Source organism: Pterocles gutturalis, unplaced genomic scaffold (genome assembly GCF_000699245.1).
Source record: "Pterocles gutturalis isolate BGI_N339 unplaced genomic scaffold, ASM69924v1 scaffold610, whole genome shotgun sequence".
Taxonomy (NCBI): domain Eukaryota; kingdom Metazoa; phylum Chordata; class Aves; order Pterocliformes; family Pteroclidae; genus Pterocles; species Pterocles gutturalis.
The window spans coordinates 38,793-60,802 of record NW_010140344.1 but is presented as its reverse complement, the minus strand read 5'-3'; the positions used below and the strand labels follow the sequence as shown (position 1 = coordinate 60,802).

Below are 22,010 nucleotides of genomic sequence, written 5' to 3'. Positions count from 1 at the left end.
TGTCCCCGAGATCTTGTCTGATAAATGACAGGAAGGAAAGCATCTAAGGCTTTTAAAAGGTGTTTGACTGGAGCATGAAGCTCTTTGGGCTAGAGCTACCCCTAAAAGGTGTTGTACTTACACCCTTATGTGTACTGGTCCTTTTCATGTATGCAGCCTTTGTGTGAACAGATGTGAGCCGGATCTGGGAACTGACCCACATGATAACTGACTGTTGTTTGTGACTGGGTTAGTTTTATCACTGGAAGAGTTTGTCACTGCATCCCACAAATGCTGTTGCTGGCACAAATGACTGCTGGCCCAGAAGTGGGAGTGAGGAAGGGATCCGCTCCCTTTGTCTGCCAGTGCGGTGCTTGCCGAGTTCCTCAGAGATGAATTGACACCTCCTTTCCCTGTTGTCCAACAGAAGAAATGCTAAGTTTATGTATTGTATGCTCTCTTCCTACATTAAAAAAAATATTTCTATTTCAGTGCTTTCACTAGCTATTGAGAACCATGTGTGACAACGGAGAACTGGAAGACAAGCCACCAGCTCCTCCTGTCCGGATGAGCAGTGTTATCATCAGTTCAGGGGGCAAAGACCAGTTGTTTGCCAACCACAGCTTGAAACCACTGCCCTCTGTACCAGAAGAGAGAAAACCTAGGAATAAAATAATCTCCATATTCTCTAGCACTGAAAAAGGTAAGATGCCTCTATTTTCCAAGGTTACTATGTGTATTCCTTTACTCTTCTTGTAAGTTTTGGTAGCGGTTTAGGCATTTGAGTCCAGCTTGTCCCAGTGCAGGGGATTGGAGGAAGAGTTGAAAGTTGGATATGTGTGTGTGTTCAATGAGCTGAGATGTTTTTTCTCTTTGCACTGGGATGTTTGAAGATGAAATGTTGAGTAAGAAAAATTAAATAGTTCACTGAGGAAAACCACCACCTATTGCTTCGCATGTTTGCTGCCCAAACAACCCTAATAAATGTTTGTGATTCCTGGGTATCAGATTACTTACTCTTTTGCTACATGAAATGAAGATTTCTGGTTTAAATGGAGCATCTACCTTGTTTGGAAGGTACTTCATGTTGATGACCATTTATGTGATACCTTGAAGAGGGAAAAATGTAGGAAAGAAATAGTGGGCAGGGTACAGTGTGCATGAAGGAGAATTGAGAAAAATTAAGTCCTTCTGTCTGTGTAACTGCACTGGTAGGATTAATTATTAGTGGGGGAAAAATCTGGATTGCTGTAAACAAGGATTATTTCTGACAAAGTAAATCGCCGTAATGACACTAGACTTATTCGTGCTTTGTTTCTGTCCTCTTTTCTGTATGATGACTGTATGTACAGCACTGGAGCCATGTTCCTGGTTCTCCAGGATGTCTGTATCCATGTACAGCGAAATAGTGCGTAGATAGAAACATCTTCTAGCATCTGGTATGGTAAAACTGCGCAGGGACTTAGAAGCCTGACCTGAAACTGCTATGCATTTTTATTAATCTCTACCAGTTAGTGATTTTGTGATTACTATTAAGATATGCATGGGGAAGACCCTGCTGCTCTTAATGTCTTCTAGTTCTGCTCTTGGCTTCCTGCACCTCGTTGCTGATGTGCTGGGCAGGACTGGTTCAGTCATGCCAACACGGGTTTGACTGTTTCAGGAGACTTTGCTCCTCCAGTTCTTTATTTGTTTGGCCAAGTATTTTCCCCAGGGCTGGATTTTACTCTCACTCAGCTGTGTGAGCGGTCCCTCTGCAGCCGTGCCTCACCCTGCAGACAAACGCTAGAGACAGGCTTCCCTGGATTCGGAAGATCTGGCTTTCCACCATCTGGCAGAGTTTGTGCTCTGAATGGTGGGCATGTTTTCATTTTCAGAGGATGGAGAGATTTGGCCAGTGTAGCTTCTGGAAGCAGAATAGTTATTTCACAAGGTCACTTATTGTGAAATAACTGTCCGTGGCTGGATTACAGCAATGGTGGTGGTTTGCTGTGGGTTTTTTTTTTTTTTTCTGGCATGGATAAGAGCCTTAAAGAGGTAAGGAGAACGTGAGAAGCTACTACAGATGGGTGGCAGCACCTCAAGAGAGAGACTCCAGGCCTCTGAGGTCAGTGAAGGTGATGAACCGGGTGCTGTGAATTAGGGGTAGTGCCGCATGTCCGGAGCAGGCTCTAGCTTAGCCCTTCAGTACTGCAGAACCTGCTGTTGTACTATTGTATCGTTGGTCATGGGAGGAAATGCCTAGAAATTGCCACGGTGAGTGCTGCAAGCAAATCTGGTGAAAGGATCAAATCTGTCCATCTTCAGACTAGGAGAATGGTTTAGGAGCTGGGATGGCACTTGTCATGATGCTGTTGCATTGATCGTTCATCAGAGCATTTGTGGCCCTTTTTTTGCAGACAGGCATACAACGAAGCAGAATGTAAACCCCATGTGAAAGAAGGTTTTCCTTGCTCTGAATTGGTAATAGTGTGTAAGACTCGCTTTGTGTTGTGAAACAAATTATGAACGCAAGTGGGTGCAGTGCAGCTGGAGAGCTTTGTGACGCTTTATAGCGCCTTTACTTCTCCTTGGACATTTCTTCTTTCCATCTTGATGGTGGGTTTGTTCATTGCTGAAATGGCTGGGGAGGTGGTTGAAGACTTGTCTAAGTTTGTGTTGGCTCATCTGAAATTGCTTTGGAGTCCCATTATTTAAGCTTATTCAGACCTCTGTAAATACTGACGTACACCAAATTTATGGAAATCAATCTATATACTTGTTTAGCATGTGTCTGTATCCCTACTGACATTTAGTGATGCAAACTAAAAAGGGAAGAAATAATTTCTGCTTAGAAAAGTACATTTTGGAGAAAATGGTGTCAGTTTATCATTTCTAGATGTTAAAAAGTATTTAAAGTAATGTCCTTATGAAAAAAAGCAGAAGGCTTTAATGCATGGCTAGATAACGTGGTTAGGAAAAATGGTAATTGAATTTTTTAGCTTAAAGAAACTCTGTGCAAGTTGTCTTTTTTTAATTTAGAAATAACTTGTCAATTAGTTGACCTGCAGCAAGGATGATGTAAACATCCAAAGAAATGTTTTCGGCCCGCAAGACTGCAAAACTGACTGTCAAACGTAAGCAGAATACAAATGGACACAGTGACTTTCTGGCACCAAAACACTAGTCAGATGTTACTTGTTTTGTTTATTAGCATGGCTGGGGCGCACCCTCACCAGAAATGCCCATTTACTTTTTTTTTTGTTCTTCTACTGGGAAGCTTTACAGAAATATTAACTTCCTGCTTGTATTTTTAAAATATATTGGGACTATATGCAAAATAATCTGTCAACCTGGGGTAGAATTTTTTGTATAGGAAAAATTTCTCCAGCCAGTGCAAAAGTTAACAAATTACTACAAAACCAGCAAATTTTCCTTTTCAGAAAATGAAGGGATGCCTTACCAGGAGACGTAAAAGGCTACTGCAAAGAGACCTGTTACTGGATAGCATTGTTTGGCTTTGTTCTGCAGATCTCTCTATGATTTTGCAAGGTCCCTCCTGGCCAGCTTCATCATATCTATTGGCACAGCTCTGCCCCCCTGGTCCTCTCTTGGGAGATTTCTCTAGCTGAGGAGATAGCTTTGGGGAGGTGGTGTGCTTTGGGGGACTCACTGCAGACAGGGAAGTTTAGCAAATGTAGAGTTTCTGCCCCAAGTCTGAGCTAGTTCTGCACCAAAATAATCATAGTTTGAAGGGATTATTTAATGACCTAGTCATGTAGGTTTTTTCCCCTTAGTTCCATTGTTTAGGATAAATGAAGTGATAGTCATCTTTTTACTAGAGTACTTAATTACCATGAATTTCCTTGGCTAGACTTCTGAAGTCAAATGAACCCATGTGTGTTTTTGGAAAGCTTTAAAATAGTCCCCTAAAACAAGAAATGTTTGTTTTGGAGCAGGACTTATTAAAGGAGGTGCTGTGGGGCATCGCCCGGGACCTGAGATCGTGCATGTGACATGCTCGAGACTGCTGGCTCAGGGCGGATTTTGGTGTGGTTTCAGCTGCGGCTCGGTAACTCAAAGCGTACCATCTGGAGTCATCTACCTACTCCTTGCAGGCTGTTGAAAAACATCTGTGTTTCTTGCCCTGTGTACAGAGGTTGGCTGGTGGGAAGGGAGGGATGCTTGAGGATGGGTTTGCGATGCAGGAGGGGGTGTGAAGTCCTTTGGGCGATGCCTTGCTGAATGCTTGTGGCTTCATCTGGGGGAACAGAAGAGTCCAATTGTACTTGAGGCTATTTCTTAATCAGACAGAGCAGTTCTCCACCAAATCCTTCTGAAGGACCCTGCACAGGAGCAGGGGGACTATATGCTGCTGTCTCTGCAGGACCAAGGGACCACATCTTAGATTCACTTGCCATTTGAAATGAGCATTGCTCTTTTTTAAAGGGATTCCCATTTCAATACAGAACTGTCTCGCAAACATAATCAGAGGTTGAAAAGCAGCGTGGCCTCACAGTGGCCCTGTTCGCAGAGCCTAGAAGACATGCTGCCAACACCATGACTCACAGGGCTTGCCTCTTGACTGAAGCTCCCTGCTTGTGTTTGTTTGAAGCGCTGCTCTGATCTGCTGTTCCTGTGGGCAGAGGAGTGATTTTTAGTCTCCTTGCCTAGCCTGCTAATCAGATGTGTGTATTTTTGGAAGGAGTGGGTTTATTTGTGCAGCACACACTGGAGGGTTTGAGCTCCAGCCCCTGTTCCCTAGATGGCAAGTGCTCCTGAACAGGAACCTTCCTGAGTAATACAACCTTTTTTTTTTTTTTTAAATTTTTTTTTCCCTTGCTTTCACATAAAGCAAGAAATTGTGAAGAAACAGTACTTTCCGTAAAGGTTTTCATATAAGCAAGTTTCTCCTGTCCTGCAAGTGAATGATGTTAATGAGAACATTTGACAATCCGTTTGCTTTTTGGCTCTGACCTGAGCAGCCATATTAAAGATATCCTGTTTATAATAGCCGTGTCTTTCCACTGCATTGTTCAGCTGGAGGCAGCCCACATGGCTTTTCGTTTGTAAGTATTGTCCTAGGCTCCCCGTCCTTCCTCTCCTAGCAGCATGAGGGGATTTCAGACAGATTCTCTGGCTCCGAGCAGCACGATCTATGCTTGCCACAGGTTCAGGAATTTTTACCATGTAGTAACGAAGAGGGCGCTGGTTTAGCTGATCTTTTTCTGTACTGAAACTACATGACTTATTTTTAAAGGTCAATTTAAAAACAAAGCAAAAAACTTTTTTTTTCTTTTTTTGACATATAAACATAAAATGGTAATCATGTTAGGTTACAAAATGGTGTGCTGCTTTCCTTTGTAGTTAGGAGCACTATGGTATTCTTGCTGGCTTCGTACACACTAAGGACATTGAGGGGCTGGAGCAGGTCCAGAGAAGGGCAACGAAGCTGGGGAAGGGTCTGGAGCACAGGGCTGACAAGGAGCGAGCGGCTGAGGGAGCTGGGGGTGTTTAGTCTGGAGAAGAGGAGGCTGAGAGGAGACCTCATCACTCTCTACAACCTGAAAGGAGGGTGCAGGGAGGTGGGTGCTGGGCTCTTCTCTAAAGCAACAAGCGATGGGACAAGAGGAAACGGCCTCAAGTTGCACCAGGGGAGGTTTAAGCTGGATATTAGAAAAAATTTCTTCCCTGCAAGAGTGATCAGGCATTGGAACAGGCTGCCCAGGGCAGTGGTGGAGTCACCATCCCTGGAGGGGTTCAAGAAACGTGTAGATGTGGTGCTTCGGGACATGGGTTAGTGGGTTAGGTGGTGTTGGGTTGATGGTAGGACTTGATGATCCTTGAGGTCTTTTGCAGCCTTTATGGTTCTATGATAAATGCAGCTGATTCAGCTATATGTTCTGTGAGCCCACAGGCGTTCCCAGGATTACATATGCAGTTTTCTTGGTATTGGACACGCTCAACAGCTCCCTGCCAGGCCTCTGCTTTTCGGCAGAGTGCCATGAGATGAGAGGCCTTAGGCATCCTCTTTCTACCTGGAGAGCTAACAGCAAGTACACTACTCTGCTCGGGAAAGAAAGCAGGGCTTGGGCTTTTATACGAGAACAAGAAAATAGGTTCCTGAATCCTTCCAACTTAACTCTGAACCGTTTCTGAGTAAAGGGAACAGAATGGTGTATTTTATATTTAGAGTTAACTACAAATTGTCTTCTATTTTTATTTATTTTCTCTTTGTCAGAAAAAAAAAAGGGCAAAAATCTCAAGCCCCAGGCATTATAAAACATCTTATAAATTTAATTGGATCTGGGTTGGATTGTGTGCATGGTATTTCTCATTTTCTGTTCCTGCTGCTGGTACTTATTACGCTGGTGCTTCCCCCTCCCTTAATTTAAATTAGGTAATTGCTCTGAGGCTATAAACTCTTATCTTCATCACAGGAAGTTCTAGTTTGCATTAATTACCTTGAATTGAAGCAGTGAGGCAACTGAGTTTTAACTGTCTTTAGGGTGAACTTGAGGTTGAACCGAAGCTGTCTTTGGTGTTGTTCTTAATCTGTATTAAAATGTCCTTTTGTGCGTTGAAAACATTTAATGTATTTAGATTTCATATGCTCTGCAGAGCTCCTTGCACTCTGGGGCTCTTAATCTCTTATTTGCTTGCTACCATAGTAGAAATTATTTGAATGGAACGAGTTGTTGATTCTTACGTGAAGTCTATAGCAGCTTGAAAATACCAAATCACTGTGCTGCGAGTGCGAACACCTCCATCCAGAAAACAGAATAATGGTTACATTCTTCCTGACTGTTGTAATGTTCGGATTGTTTATATTAAATGAAGACAATAGGACTTTAAATCTTTGCTCAGTAGATCTTTGAATCTCTCTTTCAGGAAGCAAGAAGAAGGAAAAGGAAAGGCCAGAAATCTCCCCACCGTCAGATTTTGAGCACACCATCCATGTTGGCTTTGATGCTGTTACTGGAGAGTTCACTGTAAGTATACCTGCCTTGAAGTTGTTTGGAAAACAGTGCTGTAATGAAGCCATTGCCGTGTTTCAGAACAAAATGCGAGCTAGTCTGTTCATTTTTATCAAAGAAATGATTTTACTGTGTATTTGTACAGCACATGGAGTAATGAGACTGCGACCCATTAGTGCTGCTGCAGTGTAAATTTTGGATCTGATGCTTTGTGTGACCCGGGAGAGCCTTCCCCGAGAAAGCCTCTTCAGTTTACTTTTGTTAGTGGCTGACACTGATTCTGTTGAGCACTTTTGTATTCCCATTCCTCACATCTGGCTTAATACATCTGAAAGAGGTGTCGTCATGTAGGCACGGGGGGCTGGAACCCCTCAGCGCTTGGGATATTGAGCAGCCAGGAGGGATTTCAGCTGTGGCTTGATTTGTGTTGTGTCACCTAGGGACATGTGGCTCCCTGTTAAAACCCCATCCTACCTGTTCATGTGTTTGAGGCTTAATGTGTTATGTTTTTTATAGAAGAAAGAAATTTGTTCTGCTTTTTAAAAAAAAATCTTTAAAATATTAAAGGATGCTTAAAATAGCCTATTATTTCAGGGAATGCCGGAGCAATGGGCTCGGTTGCTGCAGACCTCAAATATCACGAAGCTAGAACAGAAGAAAAATCCCCAGGCGGTACTAGATGTGCTGAAATTCTACGACTCCAAAGACACAGCAAAACAGAAGTATCTGAGTTTTTCTGCTCCAGGTGAGATCCAAGCATATGCAAGGCATATTGAAGGCGAGTTGGGTGTTTGGAACACAGTCCTTCCTCTCTTTCATAATAATAAATCAGATTCAAATGCTGAAGGAGCAAGCTACTTTTCAATGAGGAACAAATATTTGAAGATGGATTTAAAACTTATTGGAAACTGGTGTTGTCCAGTTAATTTCCTGTTTTAATTGGAAAGGGGAAGAAATGGAACTGGATAACTCAAAGTAGCAGCCAAAATTAACGGGCTGTGTTTATGAAGTTGGGGCTCTGAGACAGTGATTAATTGGTTTTGTGCTGGAGAACTTGCTCCTCCTGTCTGTGGCCAAAGCCAGCTATCTGTGAACTTGACATCGCAATCAGTCAGGAGCTGTGTGGGGATACTGAGAGAATGACTGCGCTACAAGCAGGTGCAGTTTTTACCTAGCTTTCTTCCAAATTATTTATGAAAATAGCTTAGTAATAAGTCTTTGTAATATTCTTATCCTTGATTCAGGATACTGCTGAGGGAACAGAAATATCCATTTAATCCTGATTTCACATCTCAGTGATTGAGCACATAAGTGTGACGAGCGGTGTTCTATCTGGAAAACCGTGTGTGGGTACTCAAGGGAGGTGGACAGCAGGTTGGGAAATTAGTGGGTTTACTTACTCTTAGTGGAGGATTTTAGAAACTTAAACTTCCTTCTGCATGGTCTTAGAGTGCAATACAGGTTTCTTTCATTTGTGATGATAAAACTTTGCTTTCTTTCATTATTTTTCTGATGATTTTATGTATTCTGCTATTTGTCCTATTTAGAAAAGGATGGTTTCCCTTCAGGCACGCCAACGGTGAGTGTGTTTACTATTTTTTGTATATTCTTAGGTGCATGCAAGTTCAGGTCTTCTATATTTGTTATATATTAAATCTTGCAGTATAAAACAAAATGAGATTTTTTTTGTGGAATAAAAACACAAATTGGGGGGTCAACAGAGAATGCTTCACTGGAGCAATAGTATTTTAGTCTTGCAATAAAATGCAGTAGGGCACTTAAACCCCTCCACCTATCCTTCTCTTTTGACATCAGTAAAAATTCTGTTATCTTAATGTGAAGAAAAAAAAAAAGAAAAATGTCTTTAACACTGTAGGGAGGCGGTTTTGTTTGTTTTGTTTATTATTTTTTTAACTTTGCTAAAAATTTAGACCAATGCCAAAGGTTCAGAGCCATCAACAGCTGTGGCAGATGATGATGAGGATGATGAAGAAGCTCCTCCTCCTGTTATTGCTCCACGGCCAGATCACACAAAATCGGTGAGCAGCTGTAAAATTTACAGTGTGGACCTGCATTTCACAGTATTTCAGAACGACGTCTATTTTCTAGCAAATTGTTTTATTTGTGAAATAAGTTGTTAGAATTTTTTAGGGAAAAGTTCTGGTTTTATTTGAGTTTGCTAAGAAAATGCCTCATCTGTAGATATCAGTTGGATCAGAAATCCTGAAGTTAATGCTCATTTGTTTGTCGGCTTATGTTAAAGACACCCAGCTATGCTTATCCTTCAACCCAACATGCAAGGAGGAGGCTTGTTAGTCATAAAAAAAATACAAGTTTCTGTAACTTTGCACGTTACAGTGGTACAAGTGTAGTACATTTAATTTTTACTTTATTTGATTGCAGTATGATAGTCTCACCTAATATACTACCTAAACACAAAACAATTAATATTTAAATTTTTAAAGCTTATTTCACTCCCAAAGACATCAGCATTACATAAAAAGTTAAATGCTTAAGAAGTTGTTGTTTAAGTTTTAGTGTAGTCATCCTGAACTACACCCTGTGTTAATAATGTCCCAGGGATCCCACTTACTCTCGCTCATTCTTTTGACCATGGTAGCTGTACATTTTGTCACTCTGCTCACTTATTCTTGCTTCAGGAGCGCAAATGTGAATTGTGTATATTTGTCAAGTGATACTGCTCTATAATTGCCCACTTTGGGTGTGTAAACATATAAAATGTGATGGGTCTGCAGGTAGCTGCATATGTCTGAACAGCTCTGGAGGAAATTAAATAAAGCTCCAAGAAAATCCGCAAAAGTGGGGGAGGCTGGGAAATTCCAAGAGTCTCATGCTTCCTTTCATGTGAAGCGTGGATCTTTTTCCTTTAGATCTTCGTTGATCTCGCTATGAAATAGTGATTTCTGTTCTGCGAAACTTGGAAGTTGCAGAAATGAAGTAAATAGATGAAAGGCCCCCTCCTGTTAACTAACATGGGTTAAAAAGAGTAAGCAAGTAGAAAACCCACAAAAAGTCTGTCTGTGAAAGTCCAAGTTGATCTCCTAGCATCCGCTCTTTGGTGCCTGGGTCTTAGTTTCAGAGGTCAGTAGGGTTGCCAGCATCTTGACTTACTGGACTTCAATGTTTCTCAGGTCTAATTTCTGCCTTCAGTTTTTTATGTCAAATGGTGCTTAGGGATCTTTGAAGAACTGTGATTTGTTTTCAGCTGAAGGTCAATGATTGCAAAGAAAATGCTCAGGTGAATGGTCTCTCTTAACAGATTTATACACGGTCTGTAATTGACCCCATCCCCGCGCCAGCTAGTGACACTTCTGTTGACAGCGCGACGAAATCAGGTGATAAGCAGAAAAAGAAGACCAAAATGTCGGATGAAGAGATTATGGAAAAACTACGTAGGTGTTTTTTTTTTCAGATAAATAAAAGCTTTAAGACTGAGGGGGGAATATTAAGCTTTTGTCCTCATTCTTATTTTTGTGTAAGGGTTGTGTGAATACTGTGCAGTAGCTGAGAGGGGCTGCATTTAGAATTTTTGCCAGTTTATATGCTTCAGGGCCCTATTGTTTATAAAAGATTATAGAACAGTTTCTTTGGATGGAAGTTCAGTTGTGATAATGAGATCTGCATGTGTAATACAATCATAAAAACACAAAGTACTTTCTGCTGTTGCTTGTTCCATAATCATCTTGAAGATAATTTTTCACCCTATTGGTGTTCCTGTGCTTAAGTCGAGAACTGACTGGATTCTGGGCTAAGCTAATGGATTTATCATAGCCTGAGACTGCGTTTTACTGCACACAAGACTCAGTAAATTGAGATACTAGTGGGAAACAGCATGACTTGTTAAGTGTAAAACCTTATTGCCTGAGATGGGGCCGTTTGCAACTGGAACGGAATCAGGAGCTTTGGTTGTTCATGCATCAGCCTTTACTACTTGAGCCGACCCACTCTCGGAGCTTTCTTGGCCAAGCCAGCCCTACGAAAGGCAGGATTGACGTGTTGTCAGCGTGAGCTGACAGAAGCAGTGTATGCTGTGCTGCAAAGATTGTTTCCTAAGATTTTTGTGTGGAAATGGTTTTCTTTATTTTTTTAGGCACTATTGTGAGCATAGGAGATCCCAAGAAAAAATACACCAGATATGAAAAAATTGGGCAGGGGTAAGTTTTTACCCCAATTTTTATTCCTGGGGAGCAAGTGTTAAAAGCTGTGTACTGTTCTCATTCTGATACTGTCACGTAGTCACCACTTACTGAAGCAGGCAGAAATGATGGCTGTATTAAGCAGTGATAAACAGATGGTGAAAGCTTTACACAGTGGTGGAAACTTTGAATTGTGTTATTTAATGCAAAAGCGTAGCTCTGTAACTGCTCTGTGGGTGTATCTAGTCTTCTCCTCTGCTGGTAAGATGTGTTGATGTGTTTTCACAGAATCACAGAACGGTTTGGGTTGGAAGGGACCTTAAATATCATTGAGTTCCACCCCCCCTGCCATGGGCAGGGACACCTCCCACCAGCCCAGGTTGCTCAAAGCCTCATCCAGCCTGGCCTTGAACCCCTCCAGGGATGGGGCATCCACAGCTGCTCTGGGCAACCTGGGCCACTGCCTCACCTCCCGCACAGGAAAACATTTCTTCCTAATATCTCATCTAAATCTCCCCTCTTTCAGCTTAAAACCTTTACCCCTTGTCCTGTCCCTGCACCCCCTGCTCAAGAGGCCCCCCATCTCTCCTGCAGCTCCCTTTCAGCACTGGAAGGTCTCCCTGGAGCCTTCTCTTCTCCTGGCTGCACACCCCCAACTCTCTCAGCCTGTTTTGTAATATGACTGCTGAGTAGCATGAGGGCACATCAGGCAGCTTTCTGTGTGCTAAGCTAACAATACTGCCTTGACTATGTTATTCTTCTAGTGGTCCTTTGAATCCTTCTGAGAAAAAACTTCGTATACAAGTTCTAGCTTTTCCAGCTTTTCTGATATATATGCCTAACTCCTACTGTATACTTCCCAAATAGGTCTGTGTGCGTTTGTGGGTGGGCTTCCCCTGGGGGAAAATGAAAAGTGATACCTCCTATGGAAAGGGCTGCCTGGCTTTATCTGATCATAGGGAGCAGCACAAGTTCTGGGGGCTTCGACATCCAGAACGCAGGAGGCATAGCTGGTGTCAGAAGAGAGCCTATCTGCGATTAGTTTGTTCTGTGTGAACTGACTGGTATTTCTATGATACCACTTACTTTTAATAGCCTTCTTTGTGATACAGCTCATGCAGCATCAAAATCGGACACAGTTTTGTGTTTGTGGTTTGTCTGTTCACCTGCATGTTTGCTACACAGAGAGATGCAACTGGATGTAACACTTTTCTTTTTGTTCACAGGGCTTCAGGTACAGTTTTCACAGCTATTGATGTGGCAACAGGGCAGGAGGTAAGATTTCCATGTTTATTGCAATGAAAATACTTTTTATAAATGTTGTTTTACAGGGGGCCGAAATGATTTGACTAGATTTCTTTCTGTGGCTCCCATCTCTGCTATCATCTCCCAGAAGAATGTCATAGTCATTTGTAATAGCGTGTGCCTTGTTCTGTAATCAGATGCTGAAAACTAAAAATAGAGTTTTGTCTTTCCAGTGAAAAGCAGAGGGAATGAGGTGTTCCAGAAATGGGTTTTGAAAACAGTTTATCCTTCAAGAATTGTGGGCAGTGATGTCCTGCATTTTCAGAAATAAAACTTTTAGTCTTTGCACACTTGTTCTCTAGTTCCATCTCAGAGATGATGGATGCGCCTATCTCTATGGAAACAGCTTGCCCCATAGGATTCTTTGTTGTAGTTAGGATGCCTTCTCCACATCCTGCTCTTTACCTTTGCTCCTTGGTGCCTCCAAACCCATCTGGTGAAGTTGATAACATCAGCAATACGCTGCATGGTTGTCGTACAGTGGTCATCTCTGATTCCTGGGAGTAAAAGTTTGGGAATTATTTGCTTCTCTTTAAATTCAGATTTCCTTAATTTCGCTTTAAATATCCGCAAGCAGCCATTCCTTACTGATCCGTAGTTGCCCTTTCAACAGTAACTGCATTTAGCAGTACTGTACTGGAGTACCACATCTTGATAAAATGTAAGCCTTTCAATTCTCTCAATGTGTTATCTCTTAATTTGCTTTCTACGTGCCGCAGTACTTCTTACTGACTGCAGAGAAAAGTTTGTAGACCAGTTCCTTTCTTAGACCTCCTCTGTGTCCTGTCAGGCAGGTGGGCTAACACTTGATTGCTTGCAGTCTTTGTGCATTAAACGGATGTGGTACTCTGGCTTCCTCAGTGCTTCATGTCTGAGGATAGATTTGTGTCTGTTCAGCAGTAGGAAGAGAAGGCCAAAGGAGGATTTTATTGCTGTTTTCAGCACTCTAATGGGAAGATGTAGAGAATATGGAGCTAGATTCCTCTATAGGAGGAATACAATGACAGGACAAGAGGTAACAGACAGAAATTGCCATAAAGGAAATTCTCATTAGATATTAGAAATTTTCCTCCCTCACAGTCGAGATAGTCAAACATGAGACAGGAGCCCAGGGAGGCTGTAGAATATCTGCTCGTTGAGATCTCCATTCAAAACTCAGTTGCACAAGACCCTCAGCAACCTGCTCCATGTTGGCCGTGCTTTAAGCAAGGGTTTGGACTGGATGACCTCCAGAGGTCCCCTCCAATCTTAGTTATGTTGTGATTCTGTGACACAAGTTCTCTTCTTTTAATGCCCTTGGCAATCTGATAATGAATGTTTCTACAAGATTATGTTGGTTCTTGCGTTTGGTTTCGGACTCATGGGTAGTTTATCCTGTAAAACTCCAAACTGCCGCCTCAGAGTGTTGTAACTAACATAACAGGGGCAATTCTTCTCCATTTTAAAGTCGGGAATACTTGTCCCAGTTAGCTTATTTCCTCAACAAGACAGGTCTTTATCTTTCCTTCTCTCTCTGGGATAGTTCATTTGCTTAATTGCTTTGAGAGGAATTCCTGCTGCCTCCCAGCATCCCCTATACCCAAACACTAATTTTGTCGGAATATAAGGCTTCCAATGCAAGGCATTTTTATGTACTTTTTCTCTTAGTTGCTACACAGTTCTCTTCTGCTTTAGGCCTGTGGTTATGAAATTGGGCGAGTATCTTCTTATCTCCTGAAAGTTTCTTTTGCTGTCTGTTCTGGCCTTTGTTATTGTTTGTGGATCTTTTCAGCTGCAAGAGGGTGGTGTTGGCTGTGGGTGCAAGCTTTACGCTCATCAAGTTGCATTCTTTTAAGTTGTATGCTAATGAATAAATAACTCACCAGCTGCACGCTGTGTTGAACTCCTTTCAACTTGTTACAAAATTTCTTCTCACTTTTCACTGTATTAGGAATGACTGAAAGGTTATGACACTCAGGTTTGAGTGATTGCTGTTTTATGTTGTCCTACTCAGGTTGCCATTAAACAGATAAACCTGCAGAAACAGCCCAAGAAGGAGCTGATTATTAATGAGATCTTGGTAATGAAGGAGCTAAAGAACCCCAACATAGTCAACTTCCTGGACAGGTAAATGCGGACAGCTGGCTGAATCCTTCATCCCCAAGGGTTTCAAGAGGTTATAACTTACACAGACCCTGACTCTCTGTACCTAAGGGTCTTATAAATAAATGACACTGTATTTAGACTGTCATTCAGGAAAAAAAAAAAAAATCATCTGTTATAGGGAATGGTCTTGATGATTCAGTGAGAATCCTCCTTCTGTTGCGAATGCAGTGCTACATGGAGTTGGGGATCAGTGGTGGAAAAGAGCACAGCTGGAGCAATGCTTGTGTTGTCCGTGAGATTTGTAGGGGGTTATCCTGCCCGTTTAGGTAGTAGAGAAGCACAGAGCTTTTATTGTCAGCATTTATATTTCAGGCTGCCTTCCAGAGAGTAGCTTTCTTTACTGTTGGTCTTCAAGTGCTTCTGAATGATTTCATTGACCTGCTCTTATCAGTCACTTTTCAGTTCTTGATCTCTTGATGGCAAATGGGCATGCTTTTCATTTTCTGGTTGTAGTTACCTCGTAGGAGACGAATTGTTTGTGGTGATGGAGTATCTAGCTGGAGGCTCACTAACAGATGTGGTCACAGAAACATGTATGGATGAAGCACAGATTGCTGCTGTTTGCAGAGAGGTGAGTATTGCAGTTGGTGGGTAGAGGAATAAATGTGCACTCTGTTCCCCTGGGTTTTATGGTACACTTAGGTTGGGACTAATTGCAGCAGTTGCTGTTGGAGTCATTGATTTAGGAAGAGTGAATGATACTGAGAGCAGAAATCAATATTAAAGTTACAGAAAATAACAAAGTGAGTTTAACTCAGGAAATTGAGGGTTTGCAAATTCTAACACAAAAGAGCTGTGGCAGTTTTTGAGCTAGGTGCTTGGGAATGTTAGGTGATGGAACAAATAAAGACTTGAGGTTCTGTACCTGGGTTGCCTAGTCCTGCTGGCAGTGGTAACAGAAAGGTACTAATAATGTGGACTGACGTTCAGGGAAGAGCAATGAAAGAGTTCAGCAGCTGGAGAGAATGTCTTTTTTAACTTTGACTAACAAACAATATTCAGAGGGATCAAAAAGAAAACTGACTATTCATATCTAGGTAATGTAGAAAGTAGAGATGTGAACCTAGTTTACAAAAAAAAGAAAAAAAGCCTGAAAGTTTTAGAGTGATTTCCAGAAGGAAGAAGGGAGACCGTGTTTGCTTAGAGTGTGAAAGGGGATTTGATGAAACAGGAATACTTTAAAACATGTACCCAATACAGAACTTGATGCAGGCTACCCCTTTCTTGTTTTAGTAGTTTTCACAGTGTGTGAAATCTATAGTTTGGTGACAGATAAGCTTTCTTTATGAATTTCTCAGAAAAATAATTCTCCAGAAGATTGTAGTTGGAATAACTTTAAGATTGCAGTAGGATTTCAAATGGAAGAGTTAAAAATATCTGATGTCACAATTTATCAATGGTGTCTGCCCTGAGTCAGAATGCCGGCATTCATCTCAGGCTTGAATTATTATGGCAGAAGAAGAAGTAATGGTATTATCTGCTGTGCAGGAGAAACTTAAGCTTTTAAAAACCCCGGATATATCGACATGACATCTGCCTTTGATGACTCACCCAAAGGGAGGGGATGGAAAAGCAAACTTGTACATTAATGTGTATGGACAGGTAATGGTTTCCTGAAAAACCAGAGCTGGAAGCAGAGAATCAGAAGTAACTATTTACTGTAACAGTAATTAACTTTTCTGAGGAAAAAAGTCTAATATTGGACTATTGTACTTCATCAAAACTCTGCTGCCCAGTATGTTAGATATGCTTCACTCCACACATCAGTGCCACTTTGCTAAAGCAAATTAAGACACAAAAAACTCATTGGGGGCTACATCCATGCCAAGTTGCAAATGGTAAATGTTCTGATTATATTAAAAGAGAAAAAGCTTACCATTTTTTTGCCTTTTGTTCTCGAATAGCAAAACTAAATTTCATTATGTTTTTAGGCAGAAACTTAGTGTGAAAAGTTTTAATCTAAAACTGATGCAAAAACGAGTAGTGACTTTCTTAATGAAGACGTTTTACAGTGTTCACTGTAGGAGAAGTTGCGTGCGTGTTGGGAATGAAGTCTCACCGATTCCTCTTGGTGAGGCTTCAGGCTAAAAAGCTCTCACTTAATCCTTTATGGTTCCTCTGTAGAATTTGTGGGCTGTACCAAAATTAACACCTGGGACTTTTGAGAGCATCTTGGGTGATGACTGGGTGACGAGGAGTTTAATTTATGGGTTTGTGAAGACAGCAGAGAAACTCCATTGTTAAATAATTTTTTAGCACAAGAGCTTCCTCTGCTGGTTATTTTAAAAAATAGCTGTTATGTTTTTTGCACTCAGATCTGGCTGAGGGTTTAAGCATTGCTTTTGAATTTGTGTTCACATACACAAATCGTATTTCCATATGCTGAATATATTTTTTTTTTCCCTCCCATACAGTGCTTGCAAGCGCTTGAGTTCCTACATGCCAACCAGGTCATCCACAGGGACATTAAGAGTGACAACGTGCTGTTAGGAATGGATGGATCAGTTAAACTAAGTGAGTACCAGACAATTGTTTCTATGTTTTCCCGTTCCCAGTAAACTTTGACTCGGAGAGTGTAAATCGATAGAAGGAGAGTTGGCAGGGAAATCTGTGGTGAATTTTTATTGACTACGAGTAATAGAAATTCATTCTGTGTTATAAAATGTATAACTCGCAGGTAGCAGGTATTGCAATTCTGAGGGCCCTCAGACCAAGGCTGTGAACGTGTTAGAGCAGCAGGATGTTGAAGCAAGCCTGTTGCCACACGAATATGTTGGTAAATATGAAGAAACTGGCACCATACAGTGAAGCAAAGATGCAAATGATTGCAAGAGAAAAGTTGCAGCTAACTACAGTTGCTTTGGTAGTCTCTTCAGGTTGTCATGGCTTGCTTTTAATGTTTTGCCCTTTTCATTAGAAGGCCACTAACAAGAACATTGTACTTTATTAACCATTTATGTTGCAGTTTAGTCTTATGCTGCACCTGTACTGGGTCTCCTTTTCTTGGACTGAAAGTGTAACACACTTTCATTAATATAATCATGAAATGACAAAAGAAACTGCTTTCTTTTCAGGTAATTGTTATGCATGCATGGACTTGTTTACAGTAAGTCAGTTTCTGGTGTGTGTAAATGTGTGTGGCAATAAAAAAATGGGAAACCACATGAAGAAGCTGGCAAGACTGTTGAGAGAGAGGTGCATTATCTGACTTCTTGGTATGTAGGAATATGCAAAGCATAAAGCGACCGAAGAGTTAAGGGATGGTGTTTTTACAGTTGGATAGGAATTTGAAATGCCATGAAAATGTATCTTCGCAATATTCCTTACTCTAGATGGTTTGCAGTCTCGTATTGATTATGAGATGGAGTGTGAAGACAAGATTACGAGTGACCTGATTTGCTTACCAGCACTGCTGGATGCACTGCTTGCTTGTGTAGGAGGCTTTAGGTTTTTTTAAGGGTGTGATGTGTTTGTGTGCAAACTGTGGGGATTCACATAAGCTTCTGTCAGTTGTTTAGGGTGGAGGAAGTTGCACTTCTTTTCAAGCTCTTCCTCTTCTCTGGGGGAGTCTGGTTTTTGGGAGACTGGTGACAGGAGAAGTAAGAGATACCAGTCTGCCTGTCACCACTACACACCTACACACATGACTGGTTGGTGAAACTGTGCTCTTCATCCTGCCTGTCTTCTCTCTCCTTACTGGTGGCATGCTGCTGAAGGCCTCGTTGGTAGGTCAGGAGATGTACGCTGCTGCTGCTTCTCTGGCGTGTTAAGTGAAATAAGCTGTGCTTTGAGTTGAGTATGACACCTTGATAAAGGCCAAGAAGTGCTGGTGAGGAACTAGGTGGCTGCTATAGGTTTGATTTTTTCTTTTCTTTTTTTTTTTTTTTAAGGCAACATCTTGACAGTTGGGGTGGGGGCAGTTCTTGGTTAAATTATCCTCTTGGTACAACTTAGCACTTTCACGACTGTGGCTCTTTTGTCAGCACTGCGTGGCGTAACACTTTCAAAATCGACATGAAATTTTAAATTCTCTCTCTTTCTCTCTTTCTCTCTTTCTCTCTCAAACTTAGTGTCAATGATAAGGTAAAATCTGTCTCCTGCCTTAACTGTGTTCTTATTGATGCTTTACATGCCTGGGAAGTGAGAGTGCTGCAGCTGGATAAAGTAACATGATGGAACATGCATTGCTGCTGCACCTGAAGGCTATAGGAATAGGTGACTTTTCTCGTTTTCTTGAGTGTGGTTGTTCTCTTCGGTAGTTACCTTGTGGAAAGGTTTGTTTGTCCAGGTTCCTTCTGCGAAGTGGGTAGCACTTCACTTATCTGAAGCTTTTGTTTGTCTCTGTCAGCTGTAGTATCTGTATTTGATGGCCAAATTGCTGTGAAATGTTGAACTCGGTAGCTGCACAAATTAAATCTGTTTAGCAGGGCAGAAGCTGTGGTTTGTGGATTTGTGTTTTCTAGATCAGGCTGTATAACATGCCATGCACAGAACACTTGCCTTCTGTGTTCTGCTTGATTACTTTTTACTGGCTCTTACCAGTCTAGGAATCTTGAAGACTGGGCAAAATACCATTCTTCTACAGGGTAGTACTTGTGTCGCTTTTCAGAGGACAAAAAGCCTTATCTTCATTCCATGGAAGTCTGCCCTGCTTAAACACCTTCAGGTTTTGTATCTATCTTGCACGTTGGTTTTTGTAGTATGGCGAATATAGTGGGGGGGGAAGAAAAAGAGAAGACAATCCCCCAAGCCCCTCAGGTGTGGAGGAGTAAAATATATGTGTAGTAATAGAGAACTCTTCTAGGAAGCCCACTTACTTGGGGTGCACCAATTTAACTTTTTAAAATTCTGTTATCCTACAGCCGACTTTGGTTTCTGTGCTCAGATCACCCCAGAGCAGAGCAAGCGCAGCACTATGGTTGGAACTCCTTATTGGATGGCTCCTGAAGTGGTCACCCGGAAAGCATACGGCCCTAAAGTGGATATCTGGTCTCTGGGCATCATGGCTATTGAGATGGTGGAAGGAGAACCCCCGTACCTCAACGAAAACCCCCTGAGGGTAAGAAGCTCAGATGTGGCTAGAACTGTTTGCAGGCATTTACCATATGAACATTTTCAGTAATTGTTCATTAATAGCGTCTACATTAAAAAGAAAAATGAAATGAAAGAAACCAACAAGCTTCAGCACTGCAAGAAAATTCCTCCAAAAGGAAGACAGCTGTCTTGAATTTGCAGTAAGCCCTACCCTGAATTTTTCTGTTTAGAAGATGAGTACCTGCTTGTAACTAAAATGTTGACTTTGAACTCAGTCTTCTGTTCTAGTTAGGGAAAGTAAATCCATTAGGTTATGAAAAATGCTGCTTGTGTCAGAATCTGATATTTTCTTTGCTAAGGTAAGTGTCTGTTGCCAAAAGATTTTGGATGTTATTTTGCTAGTAGCAAGAATAAGTCATGACTGCATAGAATTGTGGCATTCTTAGTTTTTTGTCTCATCAGGGAAAGAAGAAGCGGGCTGCAGAGCCCTTTCTCATCTAGACTAAGGGATTGCCTCTGGGCAGGTTAGTTTGGCATGTTTTAAAGATTTGGCTTAGTTATACAATATTCCTTATTTTACAGGCTTTATATTTGATAGCAACTAATGGCACACCAGAGCTGCAGAACCCCGAGAAACTGTCCCCAATATTCCGTGATTTCTTGAACCGGTGTTTGGAGATGGATGTGGAGAAAAGAGGATCTGCCAAAGAATTGCTACAGGTGAGAATCAGCTGCTTCTCACAGTCTGAGATACAGAAGCCAAGAGTAAGATGAGGCTGTGATAAACAGCACTGTAAGCTGACACCCTCTTCTGTCCTGCGTTTTCTTCGGAGGACACAAGCAGAGAGTGGTTGGTAGGAACCACAGTCATCAGAGATTGTACTATGTACTCTGAAGTCTTTCCATCAGTAATCTGTGTCTTCATTCTGCTACTTCTAAAGCATCCAACAATTTATGAACCTACTGTAACAGAGCCATTGGAGTGAGCAGAATATGACTGAGATGTTTGAGCAGGAAACCTCTTTGTAGTGAATTATTGGAGAAGCAAAGGCTTAGGCTCTGTTGGGGCAAGGAGAAATCAGGCTTAAAGTGCTCTGAATCTGTCCCCTCAGGAGCATTTGATAGCATATGCATTACTTTTCATACCTCAGGATGAAAAGGGCTGTGTAGACGTATGGCTTTTACTGACTTTTAAAACAGTGTCTCTCACTCACTTACTGTGTTTCTCTCTTCCTGGCAGCATCCCTTCTTGAAACTGGCCAAACCTCTGTCTAGCTTGACGCCACTGATCTTGGCAGCCAAAGAAGCAATGAAGAGTAACCGCTAACATTACTGCCACAGCCTTCATCCTTTTTTTTGTTTTTTTGTATTTTACAAATCTTTATAATATATGAAATTGTTACAGTTCTGGGGGGAGGGAAGGGATTTTGTGGGGGCGGGGAGGGGGGAAACATCTGCAAAAGGGAAGAAACTCTCATCCAGAAGACACCCAAAACAAATAGTGGTGACTCTAGTGATCCCTGTCTGGGGTCCAGAAGGAATTGAGGAGTGAATTACTGGCCTTTTTTTTTTTTTTTTTTTTTTTTTTTTTCCAGACAGCCTAGAAATGCCACTTACTGTGTCCAGGATTTTAAGGGTTTTTAACGACTTTGCTGTAACAGCTCCCATTCATTGTACCATTCTGGGTACTTTCAATACTTGAATGACAGATTCAAGCTTTCAGAGAGCAGTACTAATTTTACCTGCTGATCTCTTTCACTCTCCTCTTCCTCCCCTCTACCTGGTTACTTTTAAATTGCTCTAGTGAGTTCCTGTATGACTAGATTCACGGCAAGTGTGACAAATGTGAAGGTACATCTTGCCCCTCATTTCTTTTAAGGATTAGCTATTACTGTACTGTAGAATTGACAACTTGGCTACTTAAGAAATCGTAATGTGTTGAGATGTGTTTTGCTGTTTTTAAGATGAATATGGAGAGAGGGGGAAGAGAAGTATTCAGCTGTTTCTCATACACCTGTGCTCTGTGGACTTTTAATCAAAGATGTGGCCTCTGTAGAAACTTGACGATTGGTCAAGTCTTTGGATGTCAGTTTATGGATATGTAGGTAGGGGTCAGATACTTTATTTATGATCAGATGATCAGCTATAGTCAGGGCAAGAAAAAAAATTCCAGCTGTCTTCCTGTCTGCTCTTTTTTTCCCCATTAAGCTTGCTAGCCAGAAGCTTTAAGGGATAATATGCTTGGTGCGGTGGGTGGTTCAAAAACATGTATCTGTGTTCTGACTTGGGCTTTGGAAGTTATGCTGGTGCCTTTGACTTTTTTATTTTACTTTTCCCTTTGTATCAAATACATTTTTGTATATGTTGTAATTTTTTTCCCCAAGCAAATAATGGATCAACCTATGGAGTTGTCAGAGTTTAAGTATTACAGCTA

At 41.5% G+C, this 22,010-nt stretch overlaps 1 protein-coding gene across 6 annotated transcripts; it reads left to right on the top strand.

Moving 5' to 3' along the window:
- The first annotated feature begins 495 nt into the window (after positions 1–495).
- On the top strand, positions 496–20,903 carry PAK2 (p21 protein (Cdc42/Rac)-activated kinase 2). Of its 6 annotated transcripts, none has more exons than XM_010083589.1 (14): positions 496–682; positions 6,850–6,950; positions 7,530–7,680; positions 8,483–8,514; positions 8,867–8,974; positions 10,216–10,348; positions 11,047–11,110; positions 12,319–12,367; positions 14,391–14,503; positions 14,996–15,113; positions 16,957–17,056; positions 19,405–19,601; positions 20,159–20,296; positions 20,817–20,903. In XM_010083589.1, exons 1-14 carry the CDS (start codon positions 496–498, stop codon positions 20,901–20,903), a joined length of 1,578 nt encoding a protein of 525 aa, XP_010081891.1. The 6 variants fall into 6 exon arrangements, with proteins under 6 accessions (XP_010081891.1, XP_010081889.1, XP_010081892.1 ...); XM_010083587.1 differs by having other exon boundaries at positions 8,483–8,520; XM_010083590.1 differs by lacking the exon at positions 8,483–8,514 and adding an exon at positions 7,987–8,004 and having other exon boundaries at positions 7,530–7,722; positions 8,898–8,974.
- Positions 20,904–22,010: the final 1,107 nt, after the last annotated feature.